Below are 27,481 nucleotides of genomic sequence, written 5' to 3' on the forward strand. Positions count from 1 at the left end.
TCTTTCTTTCTTTCTCTCTTCTTTCATTTTTTTTGTCTTCCTTACAGTCCTATCACTCTCATCAGTATGTGGCCAGAGCAATATGAGTGAGTATGCAGAACCCCTTTGTCTGAAAAGCTTAATATACCAGTAGTTTTCTTTTAGCTCAGTTGCTGCTAACCTGATGTGCATGAGCTACAGGGCATGGTTGACCCAAAGCAATAACCCCCTGAGCAATATTGTGAATTAATTTTTTTGTCATCGGTCTGATTTACTTGAAAAATAATGTCGTCTATATCATGAATTGCTTTAGACACCACTAATCTCTTTATATTCTTTTTTTTTAACTAGTCCTTCCCAGTCTCCACAGCTGTTTCATGATGACACACACTCCAGGATAGAGCAGTATGCTACTAGGTAAGAGATGCACAGTTTCTCACCAGTACACTGCATTTTGTGATTGATCCTGCAGATTTTAATATACTCTACTGGCTGGACATTATTTATTAAAGCGATATAATTCTTTGCACTCAGAAGTAAGTCAAATGTTTTTAAATCATTGGCTTCTGCATACAGTCGTATTAAATGTAAAATAGATGCATTAAATCTATCGTCTATCATACAGAATGGAAACTGTTGCAGAATTACCATGTGTTATTTCTAAAATGTGCGGTTTTCCTTTTGTTTCTTCATTTTTAGCCTTTCAAATAAACTGAATTTGTTGGATATAGCATTTTTCCCTGTAGGATTTTAGACCCAGGTTTTCATTTTCTGCTATGATAGGTCGACACTATTCATTACCATTGACGTTTAGCAGAGCATATAATAATTACAGATTTTTTTATGTTCTGGCTTTTATGGGTCACCCTAGTCTTTTAATGATAAAAAGTCTGTTATGCCAAGTCCATCTCAGTGCTTCTGTGTTTTGTTGAACTCTTTCCTCTACATTCGTAGCTGGTAATGGTTGAGTGCTAACCAGAGGTACCCTCTCTAAGTAACATCATCCAACATTCAGGCAACAAAGAAAATGATCTGTAATACCATGGGGACTGACTTGGTTTTGCTTTGGGTGTTTTTATTGTTGTATCTGATCTCCAAAACTAATAAACAATGTTAATTTTTTCAGATTTTTGAATAAAAATTCAGAGCTTATGTTTAAGTTAATGGAGTTCTTATTTATGGGCACCATAACAAAGCTTCAAAGCAGTTTGTTAAATACCTAGGATACCCAACACATTATCTTTGCAGCAAGGGAAAAATAGGGCAGAAGCTAATGCTGAACGGCTACCTACTGTCAGCATCAACAGTTTTATGTTTTCTTCCAGCAGTTAATATTTCCATCTTTCATTAGTGGCATAGTACATTGTCAATGGCAAAGTTGTAGTGCTTTTCCATTATTTGGAACACTCATGTAAATTTGGTCACTGATGTAAATCACCCAACATTTCTTTGAATATACAACTTAGGCCATACTGTAATCAATTAAAATCCACAGAGCAAATAAATTAGACCTCTGTAGAAAGATGCGAGAATTTTCTGTCTCCCTATGTCCTCTTTTCAGCCTGTAGTGCCACAAGACTGTAGCTTTCTATGCCCAGATGAGGCTCAAATTCTGGACTCACATGAAGGATCAAAGGAGATCCTAGGTGTAATACCTGCTTTCCCTCTCCTCCCCCTCAGCTCTTACCAGTTCTGCTCTGGGTTAGACTTGCTGGAGGTGGACCATGCACTGCTCAGGGCTCTTTCAGGATGCAAAGCTAAATCTGTACCTGCTATGTGCAGACATTGGCTAGCAAAAATCACAAACTTAAAAAACACCAATTCCGTGGAAGTAAGCTGTCTAAAACTATTCAAGATATTTTTTTCTCCAGTAATAAAATCTAAAAAATGGAGACATAATTCTGTATCTTTCATATAATTTTTATTGTGTGCTTTCTAGTTGGTTCTGTTATGCATATTTCACATATAGACTAATAAATATTTTTTATTGTCCTGATCTTTTCAGCTATGCTTCTTTTAAGAAATATTATCAGGGTTTCCTTAATAAGACTGTGACTAGCAGAAACAGTCTATTAGGGCTTAAAACCTTTATTGTCACTGACTGAAGAACGTTAAACTGTTTTCTGTTAACTAAGTCCCCTATGTGCAATCAACTACTGTCTCTCCATTCTGTAGTGCTGTGTCACCTCTGAGTTGCTTATAATTCCCTTTCTCAGCTTTCAGTTTGTATCCTGCCTTCAAGGCTTTTTGCAACTCCAAAGTCCTTTCCCTGTCTCCCTGTGCTCCCTAATCAGGGTTCTTTCCTGGTTCCACGTGCTATTCCAAGCATATCCTCACTAAATGATGCAGATTGAAAACATGATGGTAGTGGTAGAATCTGCATTTGTGAGCTGGGATATCTACTACTCGCTAAGAGATTCAGGGTGGGCTCTCCTCTCTGACAAATACTGGGGTTTGTTCTATTACCCTATATGACATAGGGGCTATGAAGATTAATTTCAAAAATTATGTTTCGTCAAAGATTTAAAGATGCTGAGCTAAGCAGCATTATAAAGGTGACTTGTAAGCACGTTATTCACCTTGAACTAGGTCTGTCTGAGATGCCCCAGAGCAGAGACAATTCGAATATCTCTACTCACTTAGGAGCTCGTCCTTCTCTTCAGGGGAGGTGTTGGAGCACAACGTCCCACCCCAGCCATGGTGGGACGAGGCAATCAAGACAATTTCACCCTGTGTGTGCTTTTGTTTATCCTCCTCCAACCCTGAGGAATATTAACAAATGTACAGATGGGCAAGCTTGCTCCATGCTGTAAGACGACACCAGGGTCCCCATTTATTTAGGGCCTTGCACACTGCTTTAAAAGAGATATTTTAAGATGTCTATAATAATGCATAACACACATGCAAAAGTATGAGTGAGATTAAGATATCTTTATAGTAAAGGAAATAGCTGTATTTGGTGCAGTCTAATATATCTACACAGCGTTGCGCTTTCCTAGATTTTTAAGTATGTCTTATGTATGTATGTTATATCTTAGAAAATGGAATAGACAGAAAATATCTGCTGTGATTATAAAGAGCTGTATGACCTTATATATACAGTATAATAATCAAGTCCTTTTAGATTAATTCCTTCCAAAACAAGGAGCCATAGGAAAAGTCTCCCTGTAATTACACTGGTTTTTGTGTTGTTTTCCAGGACTTGTCTGTCCACAGTGTGATGTTATTTGCCAAACATAATTTCAGATGTTGCATGTGCTATATTTAAAAAGTATTCATCCTCTTTTGTTAGTCTAGCTTTATAAAATTCAAAAAGAAAACCATCTGTGAAAACATTTCTTTAACTAATTTTACCATGAGAGTTGTGGTGATGCTAATGATAATTACACTAGAGAGAAAATATACTTGTTCTTTGTTGTTTGGCAAGTAGAATTAGTTAATCATAGCACAAGTTTCTCATAAAAGTCCTCTGGATTATAGGTTTTTGTCACAGTCTTAGGAGTTTACTCCTATTCATGTATACCAAGATTGCCAGATCTGAGCTGTTTCATAGTAGAATTGATCTTCTCGGTGCCTCTGTTCAAACTGTGCAGCACGTTCTCTGAAAGGTGTGGTCTTCCCCTGCATTTCAGGCTCGCGCAGATGGAAAGGACCAATGGCTCCTTCCTCACAGACAGCAGCTCCACCACAGGAAGCGTGTAAGTAACTCGTGCTCCTTAAGGCTGCTAGGAACTTTGGTTATAGGTGCATGGAATTACCTTTGTAAGTTATAAAGCAGGATTTAGTCCCAGTGAAAGTAGTCACTAAGAGTGATGCCAAGGATGTCTGCATAAATTTAGTTATTCCAAGCACAAATTTTAGAAATTGGTGATGTTCACCTCGTGATATAAAGGGACACTATGTTTGTCAGCCATTCCGCTTCAAAAATGAGGATATTTCATATGACTGGAAAAAACCTGCATCTCTATAGGTTCTAGTTTGTATTGATTTTCTGCTTTTATCATAATCTAAAAGAAAATAAATCCTTCTATGACAAAGTGGACAATGGAGTGGGTCAGTATCTTGTGCTAACTCCCAGGACATTTTTCTTCATGGGGAAAAAAAAAAATCTATACAGCGGGTTATGCAGGGCCAGAACAGGGTTGATACTACTTTCTTAGACTTCAGTTTACTGGCTGCTGATCCATCTGTATGTAGTTAGGGATATAAACAGAGTCCCACATTAAATTTATCAATACCATTTTCTTTTTTGAATGATGTGTTGCTTTTATCCTGAGAGCCTTCATTAAAATGTATTGATGAACATGGAAAGCACAGATCCCCTTGAATTCCTGATTAATTAAATATTAAATTTTTTCAATGTAAGAATATATGAATATTTGCATCTCACTGTATCATCAGTTCTATTAATTAAATCTGTGTAGTAGGACTCTGACTTTTTAAAGTTATGAATGAATGTCATTGGCTTTTTATAAGAGGAAACAGAAAATGTTCTTGTTCAGCTCCAGTTAGAAAGTGCTATTGTTCACACTAATGCTTTCACTTACTGTTTTAAAGTCTAATCATGAAATTATTCTACCTATGACTGTACTAACATTTTGAGATTTTAAATATTTTGCTTCAGAGAAGCACTTGTGATCACCTTTAAATTTTTCCTCCTTCCTGCTTAATTAATTGTTTACATATAACAAATTAAACTTTTCTTTATGTGTAACTGTTTTCATGTGTTTCTGTCATTGGTAGGCTCACCAATGACAGAAATGCAGCCAAACTATTCCCTTTTGATTTCCCTTCAAAAAACAAACAAACAACCAAACAAAAAAATAGAAAAAAAAACCAAACACACTGCCACTTGGCAGGGAAAGCTGACAACTTGAAAGCAGCTAAATGCTTATACACGTGATCGAGTCTACTCATATACAAAGATCAAACAACCATCTGTCCCAATGGTAAAAGAGAGTGTATGCATTTAATTTTTACTGGCAAATTAGCTGTTAATTTTAAGGCAATTTTCCTGTTAACCTATAAAAATACCTGTATTTTAAGAAAAAGAATGAACATGATGGACTTCTATACCAATGTGCGAGAGGGACCTTTGAATTTGGGTCTTAGTACTGTTGTCAAAGGGGGACTGTTACACAAACAAAATAGGCAGAGATCTTGAAGCTAGGGAAGACAAGTAAGTAACTTTTGTACCAAATGGCACCTTCTGGGTTTTTTTCTGATAATCATGCTTCCATTAAGGTAAATACTGAAGTACTCACAAAATTCTGAAGAACTGGTTTGAAGTTTGAAGTGAAGCTATTTCAGGGATCTACACAGCTGTGAAGTCTGGATCCCAGTTTAGATCATAAGTTGCCAACAGTTGGAACATCGGGAGTTGAAGATCATAGTTCAGCTCTACTCTTATTGTTTAAATGCAGTTTGACATAGAAATGAGCGTGATTTCATCATTCTTTAGAGACTGAATGTGAAGGAGCAGTTCGAAATCTGGATGCACACTGTTTCAGCTTAGATGCCCCTGCTGTAAACCTATCTGAGCAAAATCTCATTTTCCTATGGTATTCTTTCAAACCTTCAGGAGATAATTGCTGGTTTGGAAATCAAGATCTGTGCTTCTCATAACTGGAGTTCTGTTCTAAGGTCTTGTTTTTATCAGTCCTCAAGAGTGCCAGGTTAACGTGTTAACCAACAGTACTTTCAACACTCTTCAAGCTCCAGAGAGTATGTGTAAGAAGTCTTCCACATTTGAATGACACTAAGAGAACTTCTGGCAACGGGTAAACGTCATGAGGTTTTTTTTGCAGAAATGTTCTGCAATATGCCATTTGGTTAAGAAAACGTTCATCAAAGACATTTCTTGGGTTTTAACTAACTGGTTGTCTGGAACGTCATTGTGACTTCTTCTGTCTCCCTAAGGTTTTCTAACCCTGCCCTGGTCCAAGGGTATATGAAGTCCATTTAAAAATGCATTTTCCTCAATTGGAAAAATATTTGTAGATAACAAAAAAAGTCATAGTCTCTATTGTAGTATGTCCATCTTCTTAGCAAACATTCTAATGCTCTCATGCATGAGTTTTCTCATATAAATACATTGAATAAAAATGTTTTCCCTTCATGTCATCTTCTCCATACATTAGGGAGTTCTAAAAGTTTAGGGTAGACTGTTGTGATGAATTTTCTTTGGCTTTAATTCATGTGAAAACATCTACATCTCAAGAGCAGACTGGCCTCTTCACAAGTGAAGATGACCATAAGGAAAAAATGCAGACTTTGCAACAAAGAATGACAGTTAGCATCCCTGACAGAAAGCTGTGCCTCACAGTTTCACAGATCATGGTGTTTTCGAATGAAAAGACATTCGTAGGAAAATAGGACAAGAATGTAACCCTCTTATTCCTGTAATGTGCAAACTATCTTATCTAGCCAACACTGAAGTTAATTGCACTGGACGTATTATAAGTAATTTTTGTATAAATGTGAATATTTAATAGCTATTTTCTGATTAATGCCTTTACTACTGGTTATCTTTGTCTGCAGCAGTGTTGATGACACTTCACACTCAGCTGAAGGCAGAGTTGGAACATCTCTGAAATTTTATTTGTGTTTATTTTAGGGAGCTGTGCGCTCAGGGGTAGGAACAAGCAGTGAAGGCCAGTGGTACTTTTAGCTGGCACTGGCACTCAATGTGTCGTAAATCAAACTGGAGCCGCAGTATGTAGTATCTGAATACTTTGACATAATGTAAGTGGTCAAAAGACATCTTGTCACAATGACAAAGTAGTCCCACATGATGACAAAATCAGGAGAAAAACACATAAACTAAAAGACAAAGAGTGTCTTGGAGTACCTTCTTGAATCTTATTCTAATATTTCTCATAGCATCAGTAGGTCAAGGTACACCTTATATGGACTAGAATGCATGGCACTGTAGTATGAGAGCCACAGGAAAAATGAAAAGGATCAATGAAGGAAGATCACAAATACCCACCTCTTAGTATCTAAAATCTAATTTAACAGTCAGTTTTCTTAATCAGATAAAGTAACACACTGATGAAAAGTGACTGTCCGGAAATCTGAGTTTTTCTTTCCACAGCTTAGTCTTGATGCAAGATGAGTTACATCCAGCATTATATACCTCTTGCTTCCTCCATGCATAATGCATGTTTTGGGATAGACCTCTTGAAAATATATATCCACAAAGAGAATAGGAGATTTCAAAGGCCATTTTGCCTGGGTTTCCTTGTTAAGTTGTTCTTTTCCTTTGAGATGGACTTCTTTCAAGTCTGACCTCCTGGGATGTCATTTTTACTGCTTTCTACTGTGGTGAAATGCTGAAAAGGAACTGCAGTCTCTGCTGTTGAAGGAGTTTGTGTACTTCTACCTTTTTCTCAAAGTGCGCAGAGTCTTCAGGAAAACCACCAGGAAAGGATGAGGAGATTATTTTGATGTTGTGGTTTTATTTTGGTTGCTGATTACCATCTCCAACCAATTCTGCAGAAGAGAGTCCCAGATTCTCAAAATGAAAGCATTTGCGTGGCACGGAGCATGTGTCACTCCCTTGTGTTGTAGCTCATTGTAAAGCCCTGACCTGGGACTCCTGTTCTGCTAATGAATTTGTCTTAACTACAGTCATGAGGTTTGTTGGTGCAGGTTTGAGATGCTGTTTCTTTGAACTAGTCATTTTGCGAGACAGTCCAGGGGCGGAACACGTGGTAAAAATACACTTTTCCTTCAGAAGACTTTTATCAGGCACTTCCTCCAGCACGTGAAAAAGCCTGCTGTCAGCTGCAAGGAGGGATGCCTAAAAAAAGACTGGTCAATATTCAGTCTGTCCTGTGCAGACTCCTAGAGTCTGAACCAGTGGGAGAGGAGGGAAATGAGATTTTCTCTGGACTGAGTAACTGTGAGTCCGAAATATAAAATTATCGATATCACCTACTAGACCACAAAACAGTCAAAAGTATTTAAGTGTTTACTCTGTAAGCTCCGTCTTTAAGGGATTTATAAGTTTCATTAAAAAATGAGGTTACTTCATCCAAAATCTTGACTGAATCTCAGATTTAATAAATTCAAGGAAATATAATAAATCCAGATTTACAGAGCCCTATTAAAAAAAAAGACATTTCAGATGACCTACATAGTTATTTTTAAAATAATTTGTCATCTTAAAGTGTAGACTGCAGCCTTTTGATGCCTAATTAAAATAACCAAACGACTTGATCATGTGACTCTTTCCTGACAACATCAACAAAAGAAGGCCGTATGTGTAGCTACACTGTATCATTTAAATTAATATGTAAACAGTATTTTGAAACCTGGATGATAAAACTGTGTTCTCTGCTTGAACGCTCTGTTTCTGTGCTTGCTGAAGATGCGACACTGAATCACCAGCTCTTACCGGCTTAGTGCAGCAGTTCCGGTCGCAGTGAGGGGATCCTGCAAGTTTTGCAGGGCTGTAGAAGCCCTGCTATAGACCACAGAGTTTAGGGGTTATATCACTTTGTAAAAATTTAGTTATATAAGGATGGGGGGTTTTATCAAGATGGTTAAAGGGTGGAGAAATACCATAAAGTCTTCATTATCACATCAAGACCTGATCCAAACTTCATTAACTGCACTAGCGTTTGCTTTAGCTTTAACTACACGAATGCAAAATAACGAAGGAAGTGATGATGAGTTTCCCTGATATCCCTTGCTCAAGTAGTGGAGAGGAGAAAGCAGTTAGAGGCTTTTTTTCTGTAGGTAAGAAAAAAAAGGAGCACTGTTATGTTTCTTATTCAGCTAACACTGTCAGATATCCCCTATATTTCTGAGGTACTTAAATGCACATACAACCCCAATTATATCATAATGATATAGGTGTATTGAATGAAAAATTTGTTACATTTATTCATTTGCATGGAAGGTCAATATTGTTGTTTCTTCTCAAGAGTATAGTACTAACTACAGCCAAGACGGAGAAGAAATAAGTGAATGTATATTATTTCCTTTAAACTTTCAACTCATTGTTAAAAGTGGAAGAGCTCACTAATTAGGTTCCTTTTTCAACTTTACATGTAAAATTTCTTCAAACCAGTAGTTAATCCCAAAAGATAGGATGAAGGAAAGTGATATTCAACCAGGGCTCTGTGGAAGGAGCTCTTCATACCTAGCTGTTTTTAACCTTTATATCATAAATGAACTTATGTGGAATTGAATGCCATGAGCTTTTAAAGTAAATGGAACTGTCACAGGCTATAAATTTTTTTTGTTTGGGTTGGGTTTTTTGTGTATAGCGTTACTTAACACACATTTGTTTGATTGTAATAGTCTAGGTTTTCAAATCTCATTGACAAGTCAGGGATTGGAACACCACATGATAGCTTTGGGTAGATAGTGAATAGTTATCCCTGAGAAGAAACAGTTCAGTGTTGCTCTACCGTAGGATTAATCTTCAGTATAAAGGTTATCTTAAGCAGTACTACAAAGAACCAAATCACTTTGCTGCATGATAGAAATGCTTTTTTTAAGAGAGAGACACCAGGAATCAGTTTTTATTAAATACGTGGTTATTTTGGCTTGCTCCTGATGCAGATGGTGCTTTTAAAAGGGCATTGATGTACTCGACTACAAAAAATCTTGGTTCAGCAGGAGAATATAGGGTCTTCCATGACACAAACAGTATGTTTGCAACTCTCTTTTTTTCCTGTCACATGCATTTGCTCCCTTTATCCCAAAAGGTTGAATTTATTTCTGATAAAAACCCCAATCCATGTGCATGGCCTGTAAAACACCTGATGGGTTTTACTTGTACGTGCATTTATTTATAGATTATTTGTCACCACAGAAATAACTTTGGTTTCTTCCAGGGTATATGTTTCTAAATAACTGGTTTTACTGTTCGTTCAGTGAATTCAACGACTGTACATTTGGATCTTTTGTGATGAAAGACGTTAAACTGACTGACAGGAAATTCTGAAAAGCCTCTTGAAAAGCTCCGTTACACTTTTACTTGGAAAACAAATAATTTGCATATAATGAGCTTCCTATTTTTTGTATGTGCTTTCAAAGGCAGTCCTTGAGGATATTTTTCATTATCTCAGACCATAATCAGTTAATAGCAGAATTCACTGCTACTTCGTTCCAGCAATTGTAGGAACAAGATCAGCACAAGAAATATTTTTAATATGATAAAGTATCTTTTCTAAATGCTGTCTGAATAGGCATATATATACTGCTTGTGGTTTTCTCTCTGTTGCTGACCATACTTTAACTGTAGAAGATCTTTAGGATCAAGTTTGTGGAGACAGTACTTCACAGTATCGTAAGGCATGCAGTCTCTGCTTTGTAGTCAAACAAAGAAGAGAATTTAAGGAGAGTTTTCTTCAGCAGTCATACAGCACTTTCTCTCTTAAAAACATGAATAGTATATGCTTTTCTGCTGCTGATTTATCCTTCTTGAATAAGTAAGCAAACAAACTATTTTTAGGACATTGTATCCTTCACTTTCTATCCATCTGATTTTACTATGGAGAGAAGTCAGCAGTGGGGGAGGAAAGGGACACCTACACAGAAGCAAACTCATTTGGACATTATAGCATAATTGAAAGTGTCAGGACTTCTGCATCTCCTTACTAGAAGGTAATTTCTATGTGAGCCAGGAAGAGGACAGCATTATAATTTATTCCTATCCCTGAATCTGTAAGGAGGAGGAGATCTGTTACCCTTGGAGACTTTCAAGGTATCACATCTGCATATCAAAATGGAAAAAAAAATCTGGAAATGTAATGCTAATTCAAAACCTATAGAATTATTTTTGCAGCATTGTCAGTTCATTTGTGCAGTGCACAGTGTTAGCTAGAGACTTGATGATTCATTGCTCTGTGACTTCCTGGAGAATTCCATGGGTTTTTTTTCTCTGTAACTTTATTAGCTGAATTGAGCACACCAAAATTATCTCCTAAAGAATGTTAAAAAATGCCAGCTATTTATAGCCAAGAAAGAAGAAGTAAATACCAGATACCTTCTTTGGTTTTATTTATTTTTAAGGCATTTTAAATTAGTCATTTTTGGTTTATAATATCTCAGATTCTTGTTTTCACTGTTTCTTTTCAAACCACCAGCAGCATTTTTTCTTTATGCGTTCATTAAACTGGTGTTTTATGCCACTACAGATGAATCTTCTTTTTTCTGTGCATATTATGTTTATATTTTTTTAAGTATATTTTTTAGAAAGAACTCATAACAATTTTATTACAATTTGCTGAGACCCACATCTGACACTTAGATACTAGATTCTTACTTAGTCCTTTTTCATAAACAAACAAAACCCCTCAGCTTGACAAAGATGTTTGCTCACACAATAAATGCGTTACTGCTCGGTCTTTATCTGTGTTGTTTTATTGCTCTAGAGAGGATGAGCACGCCCTTATCCAGCAGTATTGTCAGACGCTGGGAGGAGAGTCGCCTGCGAGTCAGCCACAGAGTCCTGCTCAGATACTCAAGTCCGTGGAAAAGGAAGAGCGAGGAGAGTTGGAGCGCATCATTGCTGACCTTGAGGAAGAGCAAAGGTCCCATGATCATCCTACCTGGTGTCTGAATTGTCATCTCATTGTTTGAGCCATGCATGTACCATGTATAGTTGTTGGAGATGAGAAGAGATGCACCTAGGAGTCAGGATTTTAGCAAAAAAAAAAAATCAGTCAAGGCATATGTCATGCATAGCCTGACTCAGGTAGAAGAGGGTGGGTCTGTGATAAAATAGCTTAGTTTCACCTGTATTTTATTGCTTTATGTTTTTTTTCCCATAAACCAGAAGTCAAGACATTGTCTTTCTGTGAGCTACTTGTGTTCTTAATTGGAGGTGATGATAACATCATTTGATCTGAGGAAGTTTTCTATTTTAATTCACTCGATTAAGTCATTCTCCTCCTCTTTTCAATATACCAGGAGTCTGCAGCTAGAATACGAGCAACTAAAGGAGCAACATCTTCGGAGAGGAATAAACCCTCTTGCATCACCTCCTGACTCCATTGTGTCACCTCAGCATACTTCTGAAGATGCTGAGCTCATTGCTGAAGCTAAACTCCTGAGGCAACATAAAGGTCGCCTGGAAGCAAGGATGCAAATCTTGGAAGATCACAATAAACAATTGGAGTCTCAGCTTCACCGGCTACGGCAGCTACTTGAGCAGGTGGATGGTGCACTGTTTTCTTTCCCCCATGTTGTTTCTGCATGATGGATGGTTTCTTGGTGGAACAAAGGTGCTGGAACGTTACTGCAGATATTTTCACCACTCAAGCTTGGTCTGTTGCACTCAGTCATTTCTAGGGTGAAGAGATAGCTTTTCCTACCCTGTAGTATAAACCATGGTGAAAGTCAAATGAGCACAAGCTGATTAGAAGTGCTGGACAGGTCATGTTAACTTATGAAACACTGAGAATAACACAAACAAGTGCAATAGATTTTCATGAATGAAAAAGCAGGGGGAAGAAAATGTATACCCTATTCCAAGTAGTGGTTCCAGTCACACCCTGTATTTGACTTCGGTTTTCCAATCTTTCCTTAAATAATTTGCTTATTTGTTGTCACAGTCACTGAAACATTTCTTAGCATACCAAAGATACATCTAAAATGCCAAGGAGCAATTCATTCCACTAAAAATTCAGTTCCTCTTGAGTAGCATATTTAGACCAACAAGCTACAGTAAAATGGTCTGGGCACAAGTAAATGCTGAAGGCACAACTGTTTTAACAAATGTCAGTATCTAGAGATTTAGAGATTTTAGGGTTTATTTGTTGGGAGGAAGAGGTGTTTGTTTTTGAAGTCAGCATACGCACATCTAGGCTATAAAAATAACAGGAGCACCATCTACAAGGTCTTGTTAGTGGTTAGTTTGTACTACATCGTGTGTGGAAGCTTGAACAATGAAGAGAAATTTGTATTAATGTTTTCTTCTGACTAATCATTACACTCGGGTCAGAGTACAGTAAGGCAAATGATTCCTTCCTCCCATGAGTTAGGTGGCTGGCGGTGCATAGTAAAGGATTTAACTAAGCCAAGAAATAGACTGCATAAACCAGGTATCAAAGTAGCGTAAGTTCCTGCTATAGAAGATGCTTTCATCACAGTAATAAAGATTATTTTTTGTTTGTTTCACTCTCTGACTTCTAATTTTTCTAGGCAGTTTTGGCTGAATAGCGTTAAGATGCATCTATTCCGATGGCTTCCCTACCTCTCTAACAGAGTATTTTGGTTGTTTTTACTGTCATTCTAGCATCTTTAATCAGTATTTGGGTGGCTTAAATATTTAGCAGGGAAGATAACTGGTGCAACTGTTAACAACCATTCATGAAGTGAGTATCTTGAGAACGATGACCAATACTAGGTGTTTCAGAGAAGGGTTTAAAATCTGCAAGGAAACAGCTGTAGAGTTGAAACACAGAAGTTCTGCCAAACCCATGGTCACTTTCAGCTTAGTGCTTAAAGCAGGAACATGTTCACCCTTTAAAACTTTATTTTTTTCTAATGTAGCTGTGGATAATCTTATGATTCTGTGTTCTTTTCAGTATCCTTATAACATTCTTAGCTAGACATTTAGGGTATGCATGTGTGTTGTGCTAAAGTCAGCCGACAGAGGGTCAGTAGTTTCTTCTTATCAGTTCTGACTTTGGATTTTTCTGGGCATTCTGCAGCTTGTGGTTGCTGATAGGGTAAAGCAGAACAGAGCTGACCTTTTTCAATATTTCTCATTACGTACACCTCATTTACTATATGTTGTTGCTCTTTCACTTCCTGTCAAAAATCTCCTGTCTCTGTGGGAGTCATGCCATGCTTCTGATGGTTCCAAGGGCCATTTCCTAAGCTGTTCCTGTTTCTCCTCTGTCTTTTGATGAAGCAACTGGTATGAAGTCAACTATATGAGAAGGTCTTCATTATTGCATTTATAATATATCTGCGACTTTTCGATATGCCTTTGTAAATACATCCTTACTTTATTTACTGGGGTTTTTTTGACTGCCCTAAGCAGAGTTTTTGCAAGCTGTCTCCTACTATGCTGAAGTTACTCCCCTGAAGGGCTTCAGAATTGTAAATAGTTTAGCTTTTTAGTATATGTTCTTTGAAACTTCTTTCTTTTGACATTAATACAATTATGAAGCAGCACTAAATCACACTACTGCCCCCTTAACTTTCTGCAAAAATGACCACTCCTCAGCATATTTGTTTTTCTGTCACTTAGGCCATTCACTATCTGTGGAAGTCTTTATCTCTCTCACTGGTTGGTGAAGGACTTTATCAGAAGCCAGCTGAGGATCTGAGTATATGTATTTGTTTCTTTTGCTTTTATTGGCTGTCCCAGTTATTTTTTTTTGCGGATATAAGGAATACCTTTTCCCATTAATGAGATGGAAGATTTGTATGGAAGATTCTCGTAAGCCCCAATGTCAAAATATGTAACAACTCTGCAACTCCTGTAATAATAATTACTAGTATTAAAGGGCACAACTGTCTTACAGCAATTTCTTTGCCATGACTGACATTTCATATCATCTCTGTTTCTCTCTACTGTCAACAGCAAGTCTCTCCATTTCTCTTCTCCAGTCAGCCTCCTGACTGTTTTTTGGGTTAATAACATGAATCTAAAATTATTAATTTATTAATTAATTAGAATTATTAAATAACTTAATCTAAAATACTGCAACTTTTTTCCTCTAAAAGATATGGAATGAGTCTGTCTACATACAGACATTTGGGCAGAGAATTAATGAACCTTAGAAGCCTTCTTGTAGTAACCATTTAATCTAGATGAGCTCATTCTAGGACATTCTTTAGAGAGCACCTTGAGCAGAAATACGCATGCATTCTCACTGCACGTTTGCTTACTTCAGGTCACAATACTGAGGCTACTATACTATTTTTATTTTAGCAAGCCCAAAGGATTGGTAGCTGTCATATGATGTTGTCATTTTTGTCTGCCTGATTGATTATAGTGCCAAAGAGGAAGGTGAAACAGAACCAGCGTTTGACAACTTTGATGCCAACATGTTAATCATATAGAGAAAAAATAAAGAATCCATTTTCACTTTTCTTCCTCCAGCCCTTTTAGATACTGCATGTGCAAAGTAGAATTAAGACCTGTTATGAAGGACATTTAAAGTCTGTTTGGGTTTTTCGTTGCTTGTCTGAGATACTGAATAGAGAGTTCTTATTGGATGTAATATTGAAGTTAATGGGAGCTAAAATAATCTGTCACTGGCTACATGATCTGATTGTGAGAGTAAATAGGGACTGCAGCTCCCTCTCCAACTGAAAGGAGAGGAGCTTGAGCAGAAGAGACTTTTTTCTTGTGTGACTGGGAGAGTAAGTCTGGAACAAGAAGAAACATCTGTAATGGATATGGAAAGGGAATTGGCCTTTTTGAGGTTTTCTGTGATGTGGAGGGGATGCTTTTTGTTTTTTTTTTACCAAAAGCAACAGAAGTCAGGGGAAGAAAGGGTATGTCTTATCTATCCACTAAGCCACAGAACACTTCAGGCTCTGCTTTGGGAAAGACACCAGCAGAAGGCACAGTGAAATAAGGCACTGTAGATCAAAATTGGTTAAAATAAATATCTCCCTTGAAATGGTTTAAAAACTGCTGTAATACAGAAAAATCCCTCAATTTCAGAGTTTTTTGGAGAAGAACTTATCTGTCCCTTCATATCTTTATATGGTTTTGCATAAAAAGAAGTCTGAAAACTCCCAGAAACTGGAGATGGAAACTTCCACCTCACCCCTGTAGAGGTGTGCTTGGTCTCTCTGCTTCAATTTATTCAGGAAGAAGCAGCAAGCATATAGTAAAGTCTAGTGCTATTTTCTTACATTTTCTGGCTTAAGGGTTGTCTGCTGGATTGTTTTGAATAAGAATGCATGAACTTCATGATGCCTAAAGGGGGTTGATGATGGAAGTGGCCAGATTTTGTAAGTGTTATGCAACTAGGGTCAAGTAGAACATGATTTTCTACAGTTTTTTCTCAGGTTCTCTCCCAGTAAATCTGTTAAATCATGTAAATACATGCAGTTATACCCTCAACTGTTTTGCATTTAACATTTTTCAGTATCTGATTATTATATTAAGACATTGATGCCACTACCAGGACCCTTTCTGCTCCAAACCCCACTCTTCATCTGCTCAACTGTATTACCGTGATGACAGAAGAAGAGGATTTTGGTTTGTTTTGGCTTTTTTTGTTATTGTAGTCACTGACACCAAGTAGTGTAACATCAGTATATTTAAATGAAAATGAAATCATCAGACATTGTCTTCTGATTAGAAGGTGATGTGTTCGTTGTTTTTTTTAATCCAGCTGCAATATTTCATTCTGACTGCTGCAGCAATATGTAGTACATCAATGTACAGAGTATTCCAAGTATGTTTTGTTTGCTCTCAGCTTATCCACTGTGTTAGTCCTTGTGCTCTGCAGGGTTTTTTTGTCATTTGCAACACCACTCCTAAGCGGTACTAAATAACCTTCACTACCAACCCATCATTTAAGTTTGTAGGCATCTCCTTTCTGTCCTAATTAATCTTGACTTTGCAGTGCCTCGCAGTCCTTGTTCTAGCCTATGTGTTGCTGTACTTCAGTTTTGTATCAAGTTCAGCACTGATCTTCCTTCTTCGGCCATCTCAGCACCATTTGTCCACAGTTATTGCTTGAAGAGGGACAGAGATCCTGTCCAGGTGCAAGTTGGCATTTTGGATGATTCAAATTATCTCTGTCCATCTATTGGTGCGGTGGGCAAGCAGCCACTCTGCCACTGGAGTTAACCTTGTTCTGCACTGCAGTACCTCTTAACCCTTGGACGATTTAATTCATCTCTTTACCATTGTAGCTCTAACATCTTCTTGAACAGAGGTTCCTGGCTACACAGAATTGCATGGGGTTAGTTACCCCGGGCTTGGCCTATTTTAAATCACCACACTCATTTTACCTAGGCCCTGTAACTGGGTTGAAGCCTGATACTGAATAGCAAATTACTTAACTACTTGATAGGCATTCACTGTTCATAGGAGTGTCTTGACGGTAAAGTCTTTGGCTGACTTGAAAACATTTCCATTTTTCTTTGTCTTCTAAATGCAGAGCAATATTTCTTGATTTATTCTTTTATTCAAAGCTGGATGTTGGTATTGTCATGCTGGAAGAGTGATGAGATTTGGAGGAGAGAAAGACTTGCTGAGTGCTCATGGAAACATTTGCTCCTATTTCTCACCACTGAGTATGCAACAAAAAGTATCTTTCATTGTTCAACAGTCTTCAGTTTTGTTGAATTTTTTTGTTTTTGTTTTTTTTTTTTTAAATGGAAGGTATCTCAAAATATTGAAAGTTGTGCTTAAGGCTGTCAGCTGCAAAGGACCAAACTTGTGCACAAATTAACTGCTGTTCTGCTTATTACCTCATTGCATCGAGTCTCATAGCAGTTCTAGGTACTTGTTCAGTCTCAATTTCAAAAGATCTTAAAAGCAATGAGTTTTTTTGTAATTACTTCTATATCTGCTTTTGACAGATTTACTTCAATAATCTGTTCTTTAAACTGTTTGGAAGTAATTTGATGATTTCCAGTCAAAGAGATAAATGATAGGGGCAACCACTTCAGCTGAGATTCTGTAACTGCCTCAGATGTAAATGCTGTTTCATGTGCTTCTGTTTTTTCAGAACAATGACTTCTGGAGGTCAAATACTGTATAACTACCCTCTTCCTCAAAGAATTTCTTACAAGAATGAAGGAAAAGACGGGAAAAAAAAGTGCCTGAACAAGATCCCTCCCAGTATTTCTGAGTTGTTATAGTGAAGAAGTCTTATGGTCTTTTCGTATTTGTAACCTTATATGTATACTTTTACATAATCTCAAACACATATGTGGTTACAACTAAATGTAATATAGAACTTACATGTTTGATTCTTCAAGTGAATTTAAGAGTCCAGAAAGGGTTGCCTACAAGTGTATGGGTTCCTTCTCATAATTTTCTGGAGATTATATAGTACATAGTTTTTTCTGCAAATTTGGTGTCCTCCAGACCATTAAGAAGCAGCATCAGCAGGAGTGATGGCTAGCTACCACTTTTTAGATTTAACAAAGTTATCTTGAATCTTATGTCTTCACTCAGCTTGATTGGGAAGGAATTTTGCAAAATTTTTTATGATTGAAGAGTTTTTTCTAAGCATGGTCAGCCATCCTAGTAAAGGTTTTTAGGGGACCTTAGCTGAATGCCTTCTGTGTATCTATGTGTATGTATATATCAATACATATGCATACAACCTCAATAATACCATTGTGTAGTCTTTCTGCACAGCTAGACAGAGAGCCTCGGCAGACACTTTGGAATGTACCTAACTTTATGTTTCTATGGTGCATGCTCACAGCAGAACATTGTTTATAACAAGACCAACTGGAGTCTCATAAGAATTACACTTCAGTCTAAATTTTCTTTTAACAGGTTGTTGGTTTGTTTTTTCCCACCGTAACAGTTGTATAGACCTAAGCCAACATTCAATAGTTTGGAGACCAAACAAGAAAGAGTACATAAAAAAAAAAGGACTGGGATGACTGCGTTCAAGCCCACACTTAAATTCTGTAGATACAATTTATCTAAATTAGGGTATTATTGTCTTTAATATAGCCAGAGTCAGACTCCCGGGTTAATGGCGCCTCCCCCTGTGCTTCACCCCAGCACTCTGCCCTTGGCTACCTGCTTGAGCAAGAGACAAGCTCGCAGTTTCATCAGACAGGTAAGTGTGTTGATCAGATAATGTGCTGCGTGGCTCTAAAGGTGACAACCGAATAGGTTTGTTGGCATGTTTCTGAAGAGATCTACAAATAAAAAGGAACTGATCTTTGTGATGCTACTGGCAGCAACACTTACTGCAGCTGGAGCGGTTGCTTCCCCAGACAGGCAAACAGCTGCAGTATCGCAAGAATCCAGATGACTCTAAATTACGGGTTTCTGTCAATAGGCCACTTGGTCTCCTCCATTTCGAGCAAGGGATTTTACTGGGCAAATCCATCCTCACTGAAGGGGAAACCAGATTTCATTGGACTGAAATGGTCAACAGCTGTTTGTCCTACGGTATACGCATGCACCCAAGTACTTTGTCAGATACAGGAACAAAAGTCCAAAACATGTAATCAAATCTTCCTGATAGCTGTTTTAAAAATTCTTGTGTATCCTCTGCTTGTCCTGGTATTCTGATAACCCCACACCTCAAAGACTTCACATCTTCAGGAACTACTGAGTATTTAGGTATACAGCCTCTGCAAGTGAGGGGATTTCTCTCTTGAAAGTTTACTTTAAATTCTCCAATTATCTTAAGTGCAATTTCCTCCTTGTTTTTGTTTTTAAGCCTTTGTGTTATAGATTAAAAAATTATTTTATTTCTGTAGAAAACAGAAAAAATATTCCGTTGCATACTGAAAAGTTTTCACCCAGCATTAACATGTGGGTTTGCTTTAATTTGTCTAGAAAAACATGGAAAGTCTTCGAGTCTGATTTAATGCAACGTTAGATTTATGAGAGATGCTGTCTAATAACACTACCAGGAACAGAGCCAGTTGTATTCACTAACCATTTGTTTGGCTTAATTTTAAGCAGCATTTAAAAAAAAAAAATGTCAAGGAGGACTTTAACACTAGTGAAATTGCTGGTGCATATTGAATAAAGACCATCTAAAAGATAAGTGGGTTTTTTTCAGAAAAAGAATGGTGTGTTCACTCTGGATGTTACATGACAAATCATCTGAAAATGGAACAGAATATTAATTGAGCAACTAGCAAGTATAATTCCCTCGTCTTGTAAACCTTTTACTTATTTTAACTGTAAATTCTTATATATTGCTTCTTGCTGGCAATTTCTTCTAGTTTAAATCTTGGGTGCAATGCTTAAGCTTTAATAAAAAAGAAATGAGTTCTGCTGCAAATCAATAATGTAACTTTCACCTCCTCTGCCAAGGCTGGCAATTATCGATGACAGTTCCTACACATTAAGTTACAAAGGCTTTAGGTAGTGGTTTCCCTTAAAATCTAAAGGAGTATTTAACTGGTGGGTTGGATGAGAATGCCTTTCAGAATTTTGTTGTCTTTTTTCTTTTTTCTTTTCTTTTTTACTCCTTGCGTTACTAAATTCAATGCTTTTTTTTGTTGCCGTATTTGCAGATGACTTCTTAGTTCCACCTCACGATACCAACACAGATCTAACAGATGTTATGGAGCAAATCAACAGTACGTTTCCAGCTTGCTGCTGTAAGTGTAACCAAATATGTCTCTGAGAATAGTATTGAAATTGAGGTGGTTTTTTCAAGAAAAAAAGTCGTTGTGGTATTGACTAAGAAAAAATCTTCTCTCTGATGAGTTTTCTTGTCAAGATGTGCAAGCTACATAATCCTATTCCTTACACCTATTCAATATACACTGTTTGTGAAGGAAAATAAACAAATATTCTCATGTTTTACATTGAAGTGATTCCCTATAAAAAAATCCTGTAGCTCCATATGGAATTTTCATTTGTGTCCACATAAGGGAAAAGAGACCTGGAATCCCACTTGCAGCTGATGTAAACCCTAGATAGAACTTAACTGAGTGTAGATTCAGAAATTCTGAATGCTGTTGCTCTAATAAAAGTTGAAAAAAGTCCTTAGGCCACAGGAGGGACAATAGCCCAATCGTGAGTGCCTGAACTAATTATTTGAACTAGTTATTTAATTAATTGACCAGAGGAAATAACCGTTAACATAGCACATAACACCTTTCCCTGCTTATATGCATTGAAAGTTGATATTTTATTCAGTGTCTATTAAAGAGAGATCAAAAGGAAATTCAATTAGTTTCATATGCATGGCTTATATCAGCTGACATATGATCCTCTTCTTATCACAGCATCCTTCCTGATCATAGCTTCCACTGATTCTCTTCCTTCCAGTGTGTCATTGCACTTATGGGAATGAGGACCTATCTCTCTGGTTCCAGCAGTATTTCATACAGATTGCTGGTTTTGGCAGGGAGGGTGAAGTGGCAACTTTGCTATTTCATGTACTTTGGTTTTTTTTAAATACATGCATACATATATATCTTCACTTTCAGCTCTTTTGCCTTAGAAAAACAGTAGCGAAAACTTTGATATATTAAACTTTCAACAGCTCTTTCAAATGAGATGTAATAATGATGGCTAGTTTTAAAAGGAACAAGTGGGAGGGAGGGTGTTTATGCCCAGTCCTTTTGGAAGCGTCGAGACTGAACTCTATTCTGTTTCGTAAACTCAGTGAACCCTGTTAAAATACCGCTTTTATCTTTTGTACATACATTGCTTGGCTGTGAAGAACTGCATCACAGAAGATGCACTTTGCACATTTCGAGAAAGCAAATCAGGATCTAGCAAAAAAGGTTTTGTTTCAGCTGTCCTTGATGTTCAGAGCCCATTGCTTTGCAAATTAAGGATTTGATTTTAAGGAGCATCTCTGCTTAAAGTCAGAAGCTAGTGGAGCTGTTCAGCACAACTCAAGTGTGTGTATTAGACAAATCAGTAGAAAATTGAAGTCAAGTATCAATCCTTGTTTTTTGCAAATTCCTGTCTTGCATGTAGAAACAGTACAGCAACTCCTGGACATTGGACCCAAATGAATTTACAGCAAATTTGCAGAAATACTTCCTTGCGTTCCTGTGGGAGGGCAAGCTTGATAATGATGTCTGCTCTCCACTACCGGGAAAAATGGAAAAAAAAAAATCTAATATCCATAAAACAATATCCTAAATGAGGCAGGAGGAACTGAAAGTGAAAACTGTGGCCTCGCATCCTTTCATATTGTGAAGTGTTTCTGAGCATTTAAGGTTAAAAGAAGTCACAGTTCCAAATTTCATGTGATTTTTCCCTTTGCTACTGACATGCTGCTGCAGAAATCAAACCAAACCAGCATGCTCCAATTAGTAGGTACTAGTGGTTTGCTCTTCTTCAGTCATTCTAGAATATCTCTTACTGGGGAGATTTACTAGGAGTGTATTTTTTTAACCATGTAAGATTTATATACTGTCTTAGAAGCCTGGAAAGAGGATCATTAGTCTGGCCTTCTCAACAGAGTGCGTTAAACTGAGTTTTGCTAGAGAACACCGTGACAGCCCATCTAGTCAATCATATTCTCCTGTGGCTGTCTGAGCTGGATCTGTCTTTCTGGACAGACAATTGTCTGGCCTGTTCTGTAAGACAGCCAATGACGCAGACTCCATGGACTCCCTAGGCAATCAGTTTTAAGGGCATCCCTGTATTCCTAATCTTAAAAAATAATATCCCTGCCCTTTTCTAATTATGCCCAAGCTAAATTTGTTAAAACAACCATCATGTTCAGCATATCATGTCCATTTAAAACAAACAAACGAAAGGTATTTTCTCACCACATCATTGGTACTGGTCTCTCCTTCCTTGGCCACGGCTTCCATTAGGGAGAGTTACTAGCATCTGACCCTCATGTAGATTATTTTTTTGCCATCTTGACTGTAAAATAAAGCCAGTCTTCTTGTTTGTTATGTTTGTTTTTACAGATTTCAAGTTATAATTAATCTTGAAATCAGTATTTTTACTTACTCCAAATTTCCCTCATGAAGCAAGTATTCATATAGTAAGGCCAGCACTGTGCTTAATGGGGTTTTTTTTTTGATCCTCAGATCCTCTGATAATGAATATTATGCCTCTTGTCCTTCCTTATTTATGAGGTTGGTCCTCAGAACTAGGCAGTTGTGCAACAATGGGCAGAATTCTTGCCTTTGCATCCACATGAGTTCCAGAACAGTGCATTTTGAACAGATGGTATTATAATACAGCACTCATAGATCTACATGGTCACAAGTGGTGAAAAAGGAACAACTTACATCGTCTATGTATTCATAATGCTATGAATTTGTTACAAGAAAAATAAATTCATGAAGAAAGTTATGTAGAGACCATTACGACACACTTCAGTTAAATGTTTATTTTTTTTAAGATGGGGTCTTTCTGTTCTTCTAAAGTACGTATTTTCCTGACACTGACTTTGTTTTAAAACTGCCAAGATGCATAATCATGTAAATTTCTAACTTTCTTTTGTTTTTTTTTCTGTTGCAGCAAGTTTCACTGGCAGACCACAGGTATGAGACAGGTTTACATACTTGCATAGTCATTGGAACCAAATTAAAGCAAGTGGAAAAGTTCCACTTAAAGCAAAGTGGCTGGGTTTTTTTCTGTATTTTTCTCTAGAGGTCTATTTGGAAGCTAGACTGATGTAACAGGAAGGCTAGATTCTGGAATATCCCAGTTAACAGAAAATTTCTGCTAGTTCAGGCATTACCAAAGGTACTATGGCGCACAGTTCTGAGATGCTAACCAGATGGAATCAGTTCGAATCTACTGGAGCCAAGTAGTTTCAGCCAGCATCAGCTCTGCAAGATCAAAGCTGGTTCTTGCAAAGACATCCATATGTCCTTGTGACCTGGTGCCCATGACACCACTTCCAGGAGGTATGAACACCAGGGCACAAGGATCAAGAGCCACACAGCATCTCAGGCATTGGATTAAGTTGCCTTCTCCCAGTAGGCAACCACTTTACAAACCCAAAGCAGAAATTTGACTGCTTTCAGGGTTCACAAAAATGTAAAGAACAATCTGATATTTAGATACTTGTTCTTGAAAATCTAACTGGTATAAATGATCAGTTACATTTCTGTTATAAGTAACAGAAATAGGAAAAACACTTGCTACAGGTTTAGGTTCATATTGGAGTGCACATATGACAAGTAAGGAACATCATAATCTTGTGTCATTGCAGACTTCCTTGAAAGATCCATTGTTAAGTTAGTTTTAAAGACTACCACAAATTGCTGTGTGAGACTTAATAAGAATTAAGTGGTATGGAAAGAGGCTATTTACTCCCCCAAATTGCTTCACTTTGTCCATTAATCCACAGTTTGCAAGGTCGGACCTCCCCAAAATGAATACCTAAGAATTCAGAAATACTGTTCTGCAGACACCTCCTTGGATTGCAATATCTGGGATAGTAGGATAGTCCTCCCAAACAGGAATTTCTAAAGAGAATGAGATGAATCATGCCCTCATTAACTCAGACTCTGTGTTTCAGTCTCTTGATAAGTTAGTGAATTAAACTAGCATTTTTCCGAAATCCTTCCTCTAAGCAGGCACAGAGATAGCTTTCAGTGTTATCAGTGAATAATACTAATCTTCCTGAAAAAATATTTGGTTTTTTGTTTCAGATACAGGGTGATTCCCAAATGGTCTCACTGCAAATCTACCCTTCCAGAACCACTAGAGAAGGCATTTTTCTGTTTAGAAGCAGAATCCTGAAACAGGAGCCTGGAAATAAGCTTCACATTTGAAAGGGTCAAGTCCAGATCCAGACTCTGTGCGCTCTCCATTTTTATCACTCAGGCTTCAGATAGGACAGTAGTTTGCCTAAACTTTTTTCTGTAGAATGTGGAGAATCTATAAGTTATATTTATTGCTCTGTAGACTATCATCCTTTGGACCTTACTCAACAAGAATTTTAAACACTACAGTATAGTAAAATGAGGTTTCCTTAACTATGTGCCTCTCTGATTTGCTCAGACTTTGGCAAATACATCTAAATTTTTAAAATACGGAGGTTTTGTAAAATCACATTAAAGTCCTTAACTGAACTGAGCTTGGAGTATTTAGAGCTTTCTGTGCATATTAATGTGGTACTGATGTGGTTATTTCTCACCGTGACAGGCAATGTGAAGTGTTCATTTGGACGCCGACCAGTGCATCCTGACGTGCAGTACAGCCCTTTTCTACAAACCACCGATCGTGAGTTCCACTTCATCAGAAGGCTGCATGGGACCCTGTTCGCTCTGACTGCGTGTTCTACTTGAAATAGTAAAACACTGAATACCCAAAGATGAGGATGTTTTTATAGTATTGGGTTTTTTTCTTCTTCTTCCCTTTCTATGCAACTGTAAATTAATGAGCAGTGGAGTATTTGTCACTGATTTGTATAAATATACAGCCGCGGGAAAAGGGGCAGGGGCTTTATATACATTCTTTTTGATAATCGTAAAGAGAACTGCATAAGGAGTTTGGAGCAAAATGTTACATTTATACATTCCTTTCGGCTCTTTGCTTTACATTGTAAAATACCCTTAGTTATATTCTCACACATTTAATATTCTGTACTGATTATTTATATGCTAACCATCTGACCACACAGATATCAGATTACCCTTGAATTGTTTCCAGGATTGGCATATGAAGTTCCCATAATCTGCATTATTGTTACTGGTTAACAAAAATTGCCTTTGAGTGCAAGCTACAGTATTTTAACTCCATTAAACAAAGTAAACTGTCATTTTGAGCCATAATCATCATCACAAACCAACATGATATTTTTAACTTTCTTTTAATTATTTCCAGTCAACACACTCCATTTGGAGGATTTTTTTTTTTTTAAGCCTTAGTTTATTTTGAATCAGGAGATAGCTAAAAAGAGGACTTAGATGATAGCTGAAGTTGTTTTTAGTAAGGTCTAAGTTAGTGTAATCTTTCCCAACTTTGTTCAGAGCAAAGCTTTGCTGTTCCCTTCTGTGCCAAACTTGCTTCAAGTTTTGGAATTTATAATCTGTGAAGTAAAGCTCATTTCCGTGAGATCCCCTTCCGATGATCTAAACACACCACACTCTTGTCTGGCTCTTGGAAATGAAGAGACAATTAGAAAGCCCTTTCCAATACTATTAGCGATGGAATCTTTTCGTCCAATCTGCAAGGCACTTAGGTAGTATCGTTTGGCACTGTAATCTTGCAACTCCTCTTTATCTTTGAAATCATTTATTTATGTACTTCAAGTAGGGATAATTGCGGGAAAGTTATGTCGCTGATCTCTAGTTTTAAAATGAGCATAAGAGATTTTAATGCCTTCACAGAGTTTACAATGCTGCATGGACATTTGCTTTAATTTCAGGACATACCTTTAATTGGTAAAACTGCATGCAATATATTTCACTTGTAGTGGAGAAAAACTAAACTGTGTTGTTCTTAATTATTACTGAAGAAAAAAAAAATCTCAAAATGGTATTTTGAGATTAAAAAAACAATCTCAAAATTGAACAGTTGTAAATTCTCTACTGCTACTGAAAAATGCTAGAGGACGTTAAGACAGCAGGTCAGGGATTTCTAGTGTTTTTGTGAAGTGGTGCCAGCTAGACTGTCCTGCACCCACAGTATTCACTCCTGGACTGGTGCTGCTCAAGGAGTGATGCATTGACTGCATTCTAGCACTGGCTCTGGTGCCAGCTCTTTCTGAACCCTTTGGCAAATTGTTTAACCACTCTGCCTCTGTTTTCCCATCTGTAAAATGGGGATTATAGTACTTACCTCTCAAAGGTCTTGTAGGGCTTGCTTAGTTAGTGTCCAAAAAGCTCTAGATAAATGCTAAGTATTACTCCTGAGTGGAGCAAAATTGTCAAGGTGGGAAGAGAAGATGCTGGCTCCTATAAATGCTTCATCTATTAAAAAAAGTAGTGTAGTTATTTTGAGAAGAAAAAACCCCACATTTTACAGAAGAGGAAAGCCATGACCACCTTTCTACCTCAGACCTATCTTCATAAGTAGTATTGGAAATAGCTTTGTATTCTGTTCTCTGCAAAGTGCTTTTATCAAGCTACACCGTTCTCTAGGCAAAGAATCTTTAAAAATACCACCTCTACATAAGATAAAAGGTCTCAGCAGTGAATCGGGTGGCTTTTATTTTTGTTCTGAATATGAGGTTATGTATAAAGTTGTTTTTCTGCCTGTGTTTGTATGCATCCTTTGTCCTCTGCTGTCAAGTAAATGCTACTTCAAACACTACATTGTAACATTCTTCCTCTGAGACAATAATAAATAAAAGGAATATATTGCAGTAACATGAGAAAAAGTATGGGGTTCTTTCAAGTTTTGTGGTCTTCAAGGATGGCACTTATTGCCAAATGCTGAAAAACTCATTATGAAGAAGATTAATTTTAACACTGGAGTGCTGTGATAGTCCATTTCTATATGCTACCATTTTTGGAGCGTAGTTTGCATTTATATAAATGAGATTAAGCAGTATTTTCTCCCTGTAAATCTGTGCACATTTTTTTCAGTCTTCTGTCTTTAGTGGTTTAGTCTAGAATCCTTCTCAATTTTGTGATAGATTTTAAATTTGATCACTGAGAAGCAGACGGCTTTTATTTAAAAAATGCTATATATACATATTACAAAACAGCAATAATGCATGAAGCTGTGTCAGATATTGGAACTGTAAATTAGACTTCAAGTTTTGATGGTGTTTGATCAACATGCTAAGCTGAAACACAGCATTAGCTTTTTGGTCAGGAAATATGTACTTTCTAGCCCTACCGTGTGCTGATTTTAGGTATTTGCATTAAGCTAATGCAAATTGTGTTAATGATTGTGTTAGAACTACTGTGCTTAGAGGAGAAAAAATGTCCACAACCCTAACAATTCTGTTTCCTTATA

The 27,481-nt window shown here is 37.2% G+C and overlaps 1 protein-coding gene across 4 annotated transcripts in view; it reads left to right on the top strand.

Annotated features, from left to right (window-relative positions):
• UTRN (utrophin) overlaps positions 1 to 27,006 on the top strand; it is a 394,109-nt gene extending 367,103 nt beyond the window's left edge. For 2 of the 4 annotated variants that reach the window (XM_075413727.1, XM_075413726.1), the window contains 9 exons: positions 48 to 86; positions 331 to 396; positions 3,612 to 3,677; positions 11,373 to 11,531; positions 11,911 to 12,154; positions 18,620 to 18,728; positions 20,149 to 20,235; positions 23,081 to 23,103; positions 24,719 to 27,006. In XM_075413727.1, the coding sequence (XP_075269842.1) occupies positions 48 to 86; positions 331 to 396; positions 3,612 to 3,677; positions 11,373 to 11,531; positions 11,911 to 12,154; positions 18,620 to 18,728; positions 20,149 to 20,235; positions 23,081 to 23,103; positions 24,719 to 24,727 (802 nt within the window). In that variant the 3' untranslated portion in view covers positions 24,728 to 27,006. The remainder of the gene's footprint in view (positions 1 to 47; positions 87 to 330; positions 397 to 3,611; positions 3,678 to 11,372; positions 11,532 to 11,910; positions 12,155 to 18,619; positions 18,729 to 20,148; positions 20,236 to 23,080; positions 23,104 to 24,718) is intronic. The other 2 variants (XM_075413728.1, XM_075413729.1) reach the window with 2 other exon arrangements.
• The last annotated feature ends 475 nt before the right edge of the window (positions 27,007 to 27,481 follow it).

This window comes from Opisthocomus hoazin, chromosome 2 (assembly GCF_030867145.1).
Source record: "Opisthocomus hoazin isolate bOpiHoa1 chromosome 2, bOpiHoa1.hap1, whole genome shotgun sequence".
NCBI classification, from domain to species: domain Eukaryota; kingdom Metazoa; phylum Chordata; class Aves; order Opisthocomiformes; family Opisthocomidae; genus Opisthocomus; species Opisthocomus hoazin.